Genomic DNA, 10,666 nt, shown 5'->3' on the forward strand with positions numbered 1-10,666 from the left:
TTTTTTTTTTTTTTGTCTCTCTCTTCATCTCTGTTGTTCTTTTATTCCATTTCTCTTTTTATGACACACACACACTCGCATTGGTTTTTTATTTTCTATTTAGATTTGCACATAGATCTACAGCTTCAAGTAAGAGTCAAACAAGTTCGTTTTTGTTATTTAAAAAACCGTTTATAGAATAAAAATACAACAATCAACATATTTTGTAAACATTTCAGTTGTAACGCATAGGTCAGGAACAATGTTTGACCTAGTTACTCGTGTCCAGGTCAGAGTTGACTAGATCTGTTAATCAGGCCGCAAGTCCTCGTTTAGACAATTGGGTAGCTGGCCATGGTAGCAATACCGCATTGGTTGTTCTTGTTTCTGGTCATACGGATGTAGCCTTCCTCTCCCCAGGATTTGCCCCAACTGAAACAGAGAAACAGTGATACTGTAAGAACATAAAGTCCGATCCGTACAGCACAGACTTGATTATACCAACAGGCATTTGTTTGACCATGCCACCATAGTAAACAAGTCTTATCAAGTGTACACTGGAGTAACATGGATTAGATCATTAAATACAATTTAACTCTTTCATATAAACATTTCACAAGTAAATTATGAGTCAGTCTGGTGGGAATGTATATTTTGATTTTCTATAGTTATAATGTTTTGTTTGGTGTGATGCACAAATTGTAAGACAAATTTCCTTAAGGATAATTAAGATTACGAACCGACCCGCGGTTGGTTAGTGGGGTGGGTTTGGGCAAACGACTGTGTGCGCATGCCTGGAGAGCGAGGAGGTTAGAGAGTCGGCGTGCGTGCGTGGTGTCCCACAGAGACCTCTTACTTGTTCTCCCCCCCCCTCCTCTTTTTTTCGGAGCCGCGCTCTCTGTCGCCGCGAACCTTACGTGGGGTAATTCTAGTCCGACTTGCAGAAAATAAAAGAGTTATCTTTCCATGACTTTTTCGGCGAGTGTTAGAGAGTCGGCGTGCGTGCGTGCAGCCCCGCATGGTTGGGCGACGTAGAGAATTATATGTTTAGATTATTTGTGTTACTACAGAGCATAGAACTTCCAAGGAAAGTATTTTCAGACGTTGCTGTTCTCTGTTACAAATGGTGACATAAAGCATGTAACATGTTAAACCTGACATGTAACTGAGAAACCACCCATTTTCCCCCATTATTTAGTGTATGTATGTGTGGTGTGTGTATGTGTGTGTGTGTGTGTGAGAGAGAGAGAGAGAACGAGAGAGCTCGCCATCCAAATATATCTTTTTCTTAGACCCTCCTAGTAAATGAAGTAAAGTTCTCAGACCATGCGGTCTAAAGGGCAGATGATCTGTTTCTATGGCCCACGGTTAACGAGGGTGTTATGTTGCCAGCACAACGACCAACAGCCTTCACCTTTTCCAAATTAATGGGAAGATCCCGAAATTAAAAATCCTAGTCTTCACCAGAATTCAAACCCGTTTTCTGAAGCCAAGCGATTTACCAGTCAGCCATCGCGCATCCAGACCCTTCTATTCAGTGGTGGGTTTTAGTGGAAGGGCTGTGTTTTAGTGAAAGGCCTGTGTTTTAGTGGAAGACCTGGGTTTTAGTGGAAGACCTGAGTTTAAGTGGAAGGCCTGGGTTTTAGTGGAAGGCCTGTGTTTTAGTGGAAGACCTGTGCTTTAGTGGAAGGCCTGGGTTTTAGTGGAAGACCTGTGTTTTAATGGAAGGCCTGGGTTTTAGTGGAAGGCCTGGGTTTTCAAGTGTCAATATACATGCACTAATGAATCAGTCTAAAAGCATGTCTCATGTTTGTGAGGAAAGAGTGGACTTGTACAATTCATGTCATTCTCCTTTATTTGCTGATATTTGCTTGTGACAAATGTTGTTTCCAAGTGGCTGCACACACTGACGTTTATCTCTTTATCTCATAGTAAAGTCATTTATCTAAGACATGAGCTTTGTGTGTGTGTGTGTGTATGTCTTAGACTACTTAGAGATAAAAGTGATACGGGTCTTTAAAAGTCAGGCGATACGAAGGGATAGTGTTGGCAGGCCAATGGTCCACTTAGACTGAGACACTCCTTTTCTTTCCCGATCTTTCTACTTGACGTAACAAGAGACCAGCATTGATGTATCATTTAATATAAGTTCATCAAAGTTTGTTTTTTATTTAGACCATCATTGTGATAGCCAAATCCTATGCTGTCTATAAGATAACCCAATTCAACCCGTTTCTAATCTCACAGGTCAGGATGATATAGCAAAACTGTCCATACTTTCTTTCGTTGTTTATTTTCCGAGGTCAGTTTTTATCGCGTTTTACCTACTGACCAAGTTCAGTCTATCTTTTTTTGTTTATCTAAATGTGAATGTATTTATCTGTCTGGCCAGGAACGGACAAAACCAATGCGACAGATAACGTTAAAGACTTTTGTGTTTGTACTTTGTCAACATTCTACGCCCATTGGATCATTCCCGAACACTGAACTACGTTTGTACATGCCAACTTATAGCATTAATCGTCGTGCATTGTATGACATGAATAGTGAGGACCTAGTAGACTAGATGTAAATACTCATCACACAATGAAAATGTTTTCTCATCAACTCAAATTGCAAAAAATAATTTAAGTGTTTGAATGCAATTTAAATGTATACTTTTTTATTTCGGGTGACCCAAAGTAACAGTCGCACCTCCTTAGTAACTTTTTTCCATTTATTAGACAAAGGATAAAATATTTATGCATTAATTATAACATAAAACAGTCTAATTATTTCCTTTTGGACTATATTGAGTGACCATTTCAGAATAGTATTATCCTATCAGCTTGACAGACTAAAACGGACGGACAGACATACAGAGAGGAAAAAAAAAACAATAGCGTTTCTGTTTCTCTCGGTGGCTGCTAAGAAACAACACTTTGTATGAGAGTTACCTGTTCTTGACGATCCAGAAGTCTTTGTTATTCTCAGTGCCGTATCCTACAGCCAGAACACCGTGATCTAGCTCACTAGTACTGCAAGCTTTCTCGTTATAGATACCTCCAGAGTAGAGCTGGAAAGAGTTGTGGCTGGCATCAATGGCGACACTGATTGGGCCAATCTGAAATCAGGAATATCAGGCTGAGTGTTTGAAGTTCTCATCCCTACATTAAACCAATCATCTAAGTCCATAGTTAAAGCAACTACTCACGGTGGCAACAGCTTCTTGCAATGCGTCTTCACTTCCACTGGTCACGTCTTTAAAAGATTTCTCAGTAGCTCCAACATTGGCTGCCTTGAAGGTACATTTACGGTCCTTCATTTTGGAAATCGAAAAGAATATATTGATATATCTATAGAACTAGATTGGTCTTTAACGTTATGACTTAAAATGTTTGCATCTAACGAACGTATTGAAGTTCACAAAGTTTAAGCTGACCTCAGGTTTGTAGGGGTAGCTCTGTTCAGTGTCAATACCCTTGTTTTTAATGACGTATTGGAAGGCCTGGTCCATCAGACCGCCGTTGCAGCCTTGGTTACCTGAAAAAGTAAATTAAAACTTACAGAATATTTTTTTGAGTCAGGAGAACGCTACAGCACAGCAGCGGGAGAATTATTGAACTAATCTTTCTGTCTGGAAGACAATGCTTTATTTTTTTTTCTATAAATACTAAATAGTCCATGCCTGTACTGAAACAAGTCTTTAACAAAAGTACATTAAGAGTAATTGTGATGTTCTTAGCAAAATATTTCTATCAAAGTTTGAAAGTTCAGCTTCTAACAGACATTCATATTTAATTATTTCCTAGAGTCTTGATATTTTAAAGAAAAAATATCAGTTGAATGATGGTGATAGAAGTTTGATAGGTCAGCTTCAGGCCCGTCCAATCTGTACATAAACAAAGTACGTACCGAACTTCTTTGAGCAGTCGACCAAGTTGGATTCTGACAGGCTGACCAATTTCTTGGTGGCCTTGAAGTGTTGACCTTCCAGAGATCCAGTGGTAGAGAAAGCCCAGCAGGAACCACACTGACCCTGATCTTTAATGTCAGTGACGTAGCCCTCCTTTCTCCAGTCCACTGAGTCGGGTAGAGCATTCTTCAACAATCCACTAGCAAAGTTTCCAGGGGTCAGTGGTCTATTCACACGGAGACCGTTCATGGTTCTCACAAATTCTTCGTGAGTCTGTTGGAAAATAGAACAAACATTAGAAAATGATGAACTTTTTCAAAAAGATATAACCAATGGACCTCATTCACCAATCGTAAACAAACAACATTTAGCCACGTGATTCTATATCTCTTCTATACAAATTACGATCTAATTTTAATACACAGTGGCTATCACGTTGTATTATCAATATTATCAAGCGACTAAATGTTGTTTGTTTACGATTGGTGAATGAAGTCCATTACATGTTACATGTTTTCTTTTATTAGCGTAAACTCTTTAAAATTAAACAATGCACATGTACACATATAAAAATACATATATCAAAAAGAATGTAATGTCCTTTGTAAATATCTCTCAACTGGGTTTTGGGACATAAGGAAATCAAAGATAAATCACCGCTTGACTTTCGTTCATCAAAGGTAAGCTACTTGGTCGGAAGGTATACACTTCGTAGTGTCGACTCAATTTGCCCGAGTTCGAACCCGGTAATGCCCTGCGGTCTGTAAGAGGTTTGGTCAAACACGAAACAAGCTACATTTCTCAACATTCTGGGTTCGATTCATTACTATTTCGAAAGTAGAGAAATGAATATAACGTCATCAACTAACGATGTGACCTTATGACCATGTGATGTACTGACTTCTAATGGCTGGACAGTTCATGTTGAGAGCAACTTTCCGTTAGAACTCAAACCAAAGAGAAGTGACAAGATCAAGCTGCGGTCATTCTAAAGACAAAATGTAAGCAGAGACCAGAGACTAAACAGACGTTCACCGTCGGCTCAATGCAACAGCACACATTGTGTAATGGGGTGCACACATTGTGTAATGGGGTACATAGCTTTTTACATACTTCTTTTCGCTTTCTATTCTTGTTCTTTCTTGCTTTAATTTATTGTTTAAGAGATGCCCTTGGACTATGAACTGGATCTAAAAAAGTGAAACCGTAACTTAAGAGCTGATTACTGTGATTACATTAATTATAAAAATCCCAAATGCAAAGTTAAAATATCAATCTTCTAGTTTCAAACATGTCGTTTTAAATCCATCGCATTAACTCCTACACAGAAGTGAAAATCTAGTCCCGAGAAGTTGTCCACGTCACTGTGTGTACTGTGTTTTATTCATGTTTCTTGCCCTATCTGCTGACCATGTTTTTTGCACTGTGTTTTATTCATGTTTCTTGCCCTATCTGCTGACCATGTTTTTTGCACTGTGTTTTATTCATGTTTCTTGCCCTATCTGCTGACCATGTTTTTTGCACTGTGTTTTATTCATGTTTCTTGCCCTATCTGCTGACCATGTTTTTGCACTGTGTTTTATTTATGTTTATTCAGGCTTGTGTATTGTGTTTTGTTCATGTTTATTGCCCTATCTGCTGACCATTTTTGTGTATTGTGTTTTATTTATATTTCTTGCCCTATCAACTGACCATGTCGGCGTATTTGTTCTCTCCCAGGTAGTAAGTCTCCAGTCCCTGGGCGTAACGCTCGTTGTGTTCTTCAATCACTTTCAGGTTAGACTCCCAGATGTATCTCCTGATGACGTCTTCATCTCCACTGTAAGTCTTGTTGTGTTTGGACTTAAAGATAAGCCAGTTGGCTGTAGTGCTGGCTGAAGCCACAGCGAGGGCTAGTGCGAGTAGTGTGAGTTTGAACATCTGGAGACAAAAGAGAAACAATTAAACAGCTTCTAGCTATAGGAAACGTAAACAAACCTTGTGTATGTTTCTAGAACTAGAGTTATACATGTATTTTTTATCTGTATTTTACGCTTTCCAGTTTGTTCAACAAATGGTTTGTTAGCCTTTTATTTTAGTTGACAACAATGATAACATAATCTATTTTACCTAAATGTAAACAAAGGTCTAATTACTGTGATTAACTTAATTATGAAAATCGCCAATTAAAATAGAAAGTTTGAATCGAGCAATGGAATTGGTTATATGTCTATAAATAGCTTATCATCAAGTCAATTTCGTGCTGTAGTGGGCCCAACATTTGTATACGTGCTTGCAGGCTGGTGTCGGGGGTTATTATCCTTTATTGAAATACTTGCCTAGAATACAAGTCAATTTTCTTACAGATACTCTCATAAGAGTCCCGTTAAAATCGAGATCTTGCCAGACAATATAAAATTATCTTCAATTTTATGGTGATCATTATTAATGAAAACCATTAAATTAACGCAGGGTCAGACATTCCACTCTCCTGAATGTCCAAGCCTACCACCCCTCCATCACGCAAACAATAAAAAATAAAATACATTTCGCAAAAAAAATGAAGTTTTAGTTCCGATAAAAAGGTGGCCCACCGCCCTGTGACTTGACCTTTAGATGACCTTGTCTGAGATCTCCATCGAACAACATCGCTGCGAAATAGTTTGTCTAGGTCAGAGACTTTTCAGTTAAAACACAGAGGTACAACTAAACATTTCATTATTGTATTTTAATTTTGTACTTGTAAGTCGGCATCTTGAAGACATGATATTATGTATCAATAGCATCTTCAAGACATCATTCTAAAATATCATTATACATTGCTATACATCCATACTTCAGTCGGTCAAGTTCCAATCTCCTTTCGTTGAATAGCTTTAAACTTTTTCTACGAACGAAATTGTTCGAACGAAAACTTTAAAGACACAGACAAAAAAATGTGATAAGGTAATTTAAAAAAAAAACCTAGATGTAAAGCTTGTAATATAGTTTCCATCTAGAGCTACACTTTATATAGTGCTATTCTTACTAGGAAGTGTAATGAACAGAGTTTAAAGAGTAATGAAAACTTATTCCAAGAAGGAAGGAAATGTGCCTCTCCTTCCAATTAGTAGCTGACAGACACAAGGGTCAATTGAATTGTGCGTTACATCGTCCTTGAAGTCTCGAAAACCCAATGACTCGAACACTTTCAGTTTCGCTGTTCTGTTGTCCCTCGTATAGCTCATAAGTCTTTGATCTGATAAACTAACAAGCTTACTGTTGACACAATGAGCTGAGCTAAACCTGAGCTTAATAGGATCTGAATCTGAGATCAACCTGAGCTTCATTTGATTGCAAAGTAAGGCCTATGTTATTACTGGACATTAAGATTTCTTCAAATATATTTTTGAAGGAGACCCCGAGAGTGCCTGAGACTTACAGAATTCTACGTGTTTTTGTGGAATAGAACTATCCAAAACAGTTTGAATTTGTGTTGGGACGACGGTTAAAGATTATTGCATATTTGTGTGTGTGTGAAAGAACATAGATCTAGTTGATTGTATTTTTTTTTTACAAATTCCAATTTTGTAACCTGGTACTCTCAGATACAGAGAATACACTTCGACAAGAAAGCTTTTATAGATGATTAAATTGAAAGCGATTGAAAAGTTCTCAGACTTCACTTCTAAACACAGAGACTGTGTACATCTGACTGAAAGGTCTCTATACACACTAATGATAGTGATTTACCTTACTTTGTAAAACTTGTATTATATTAATGTTATTTTCTTTTTTTTTTCTTTTATTATTATTTTTCTTTTTTTTTTACATTTTTCATTTGTTGGTGCTAGTGTAGAGTCTGATGGATGCTAATATATTTACTTTTGGAGTATTTGGTGCTAGTGTATCTAGTAGTCTATCTCGTGCTAATCTACTTACGGTAATGTTTGTTTATCTGGTACTAGTTTAATTTGTCGTAGTTACGTACTAGTCTATCTCGTGCTAATCTACTTACGGTAATGCTTGTTTATCTGGTACTAGTTTAATTTGTCGTAGTTACGTACCTAGTCTATCTCGTGCTAATCTACTTACGGTAATGTTTGTTTATCTGGTACTAGTTTAATTTGTCGTAGTTACGTACCTAGTCTATCTCGTGCTAATCTACTTACGGTAATGTTTGTTTATCTGGTACTAGTTTAATTTGTCGTAGTTACGTACCTAGTCTATCTCGTGCTAATCTACTTACGGTAATGTTTGTTTATCTGGTACTAGTTTAATTTGTCGTAGTTACGTACCTAGTCTATCTCGTGCTAATCTACTTACGGTAATGTTTGTTTATCTGGTACTAGTTTAATTTGTCGTAGTTACGTACCTAGTCTATCTCGTGCTAATCTACTTACGGTAATGCTTGTTTATCTGGTACTAGTTTAATTTGTCGTAGTTACGTACCTAGTCTATCTCGTGCTAATCTACTTACGGTAATGTTTGTTTATCTGGTACTAGTTTAATTTGTCGTAGTTACGTACCTAGTCTATCTCGTGCTAATCTACTTACGGTAATGTTTGTTTATCTGGTACTAGTTTAATTTGTCGTAGTTACGTACCTAGTCTATCTCGTGCTAATCTACTTACGGTAATGTTTGTTTATCTGGTACTAGTTTAATTTGTCGTAGTTACGTACCTAGTCTATCTCGTGCTAATCTACTTACGGTAATGTTTGTTTATCTGGTACTAGTTTAATTTGTCGTAGTTACGTACTAGTCTATCTCGTGCTGATCTACTTAATACTAGTAATCTGTTGGCAGTCTATTTATTGCTAATCTACTTAATTCTAGTCTTGGTGCTAGTTTATCAGGTGCTAATCTACTTTAGCGCTACTCTATCTAGTGGTAATCTACTTTGTGCTAGTCTGCTAATCTACTTAGAGCTAATCTACTTAGAGCTAATCTACTCAATGCAAGTCTTGTTGATGATAGACTAGTTTTAAATAAAATACAATCCTACCGTTGATTGTTGTTGAAGTCCAACGGTTCGAGGAGAATTGTGAAAGTTGTGGCAGAAGACAACCGTCCAGGTTTCTGGCTTGTTTATATGTACAACTGCGTTGACCACGTGATCACATTGTGACAATCATGTGTAGATAACAGTATCTAAGTTACACTTGTGTTTTTTTTTATGTTTGCTTTTTTAACACCACAAGGAAAACATACATCTAATTATAAACATTGGTACTACACTGGTACTGTAAAACTGAAAAGGGAAGGCTATGTAATCCAGCGTTTAGGATTATTTTACTGTCTTGTGTGAGACCTTCCTAAAATCTAAATATTAGCTATTTTTTTAATAATTACATTTGATTAAATTAATATTAATAAATTAGTTTAAATATAAATGAATATTACATATATTTGCATATAAGAGACTTAATTGAGACCGAAGCCGGAATAACTATCTCAAATGTCATGTACAGATATATCGTTTAAAATTATAATAGAAGTTGCACACCTGACGAAACATTGCTAATATGAACATGGATGATGCCATGCAGTACACCTTTGAAAGTGTGGTCGTTTCCGGTTAGATACTATTTACGTTAGATAATAGTCCATTTAGTTCTGCTCTTTTAGAACTTAAGAAAGTCAATTGGCCAAAGGTTTTGTTGATATTCTGACATGTCTTAAATAAGCCAGAAATTCGACGATGTATATCCAACAATAAGACATTGTCTTCTATTTCGAAGGTTAAGGATAAACCCAGTGTTTCATATGACTACACACATCCAGTTGTATATTTGACACATCTAATGCAGACAGCGGCGTCTTTACACTAGGTTTTTTTTTGTCGTCATCTGCGCCTGTCTTCTGCAAGAACTCTTCTTTGGATCTCCAAAGTGTGTCCCGCCACATTCGTGAGCAGGACCGGATTAAGCTAAGACACTAAACTATCAGAGATATCAGGCCTTTTGTTATTCAATTTTTTTTTTCATTTTGCTCTTTCTTCAAATAGATTGAAAATATCCTTTTAACAATTTCGAGGGGGGGGGGCGGGGCCAAGCAAGCGGAGCTAGAGCTAATGCTGCTTATCCAGCACTGTTCGTAAGAGCTCTCCAGGTATCTTTTTCAGAAGCCATCAGCTGACAATCCTTTCCTCCATGCCAATGAGAGCAAAATGGCGTCTGACCTAACAATGAAACGTGTTTTTTTTTGTTTTTCAATTGAGTGTCTCTACCTAATCCTCTGCACTTGTTCCAGCGAGGCTCCAGCCTCAGCAATCCCTTCCATCAGGTCCAATTAGTAGACTAAACGTTCTCCTCAGAGATGTCCATTGAATGATGATAAGACATGTGTGTACAGAACTACTCCATGGAGAAACACACTAAATACTGTTTATTAAATGGAATGCTTGCAATAAACCCATTAAGAGAGATAGAATTCTGTTCGAATTGGTTTCCGAACCAACATGAGTAGTCTACACTGTGATCATTTGGAGGGGAAAAAGTCAATCAACGGCTGGGTAAGGCTAGTATATTACATGTCAACATTCATCGGGGCGTCAATACTTCACGCTTTGTCTCTAGGCTGTTCTTTGGACTTGAAGCCTTTAGTTGTTAATTGCACAGACTTTACAAACATAAAGACTATCTACACTGACCTATGCAGTAGCCTTCAATTAAATCACATTAACTGTAGTAACATTGGACGAAAGTGTTATCAAATGATGTACGTAGATTAATATGGAACAAAAGTTGTACCAAAATAAAGTTGCATTGTCATAGTTAGAATTCAATATTTATGTATAATTTTATTCCTAACATACGCATCCCTCACCCTCT

General features: G+C 37.2%; 1 protein-coding gene across 2 annotated transcripts; it reads right to left on the reverse strand.

Moving 5' to 3' along the window:
• Positions 1-149: 149 nt before the first annotated feature.
• Positions 150-8,997, reverse strand: LOC106063347 (procathepsin L-like). 2 transcript variants are annotated; one of them, XM_056043366.1, is made up of 7 exons: positions 8,839-8,997; positions 5,567-5,794; positions 3,874-4,147; positions 3,401-3,501; positions 3,173-3,277; positions 2,916-3,082; positions 150-411 (listed from the first exon to the last, which is right to left on the reverse strand). In XM_056043366.1, the coding sequence occupies exons 2-7, from the start codon at positions 5,792-5,794 to the stop codon at positions 312-314; spliced, it is 975 nt and encodes a 324-aa protein (XP_055899341.1). In that variant the 5' UTR covers positions 8,839-8,997; the 3' UTR covers positions 150-311. The 2 variants fall into 2 exon arrangements, with proteins under 2 accessions (XP_055899341.1, XP_055899342.1); XM_056043367.1 differs by lacking the exon at positions 8,839-8,997 and adding an exon at positions 6,690-6,829.
• Positions 8,998-10,666: the final 1,669 nt, after the last annotated feature.

The sequence above is a fragment of the Biomphalaria glabrata genome, chromosome 10 (assembly GCF_947242115.1).
Source record: "Biomphalaria glabrata chromosome 10, xgBioGlab47.1, whole genome shotgun sequence".
NCBI lineage: Eukaryota > Metazoa > Mollusca > Gastropoda > Planorbidae > Biomphalaria > Biomphalaria glabrata.

Excerpts from the sequence above, each read along its gene's own strand:
- LOC106063347 (XM_056043366.1), bottom strand. The coding sequence starts at position 5,794 with ATGTTCAAACTCACACTACTCGCACTAGCCCTCGCTGTGGCTTCAGCC. Across the intron at positions 3,278-3,400 it reads GCTACCCCTACAAACCTGAG|GACCGTAAATGTACCTTCAA; the intron begins GTCAGCTTAAAC and ends TCCAAAATGAAG. Across the intron at positions 412-2,915 it reads TTCTGGATCGTCAAGAACAG|TTGGGGCAAATCCTGGGGAG; the intron begins GTAACTCTCATA and ends TCTCTGTTTCAG.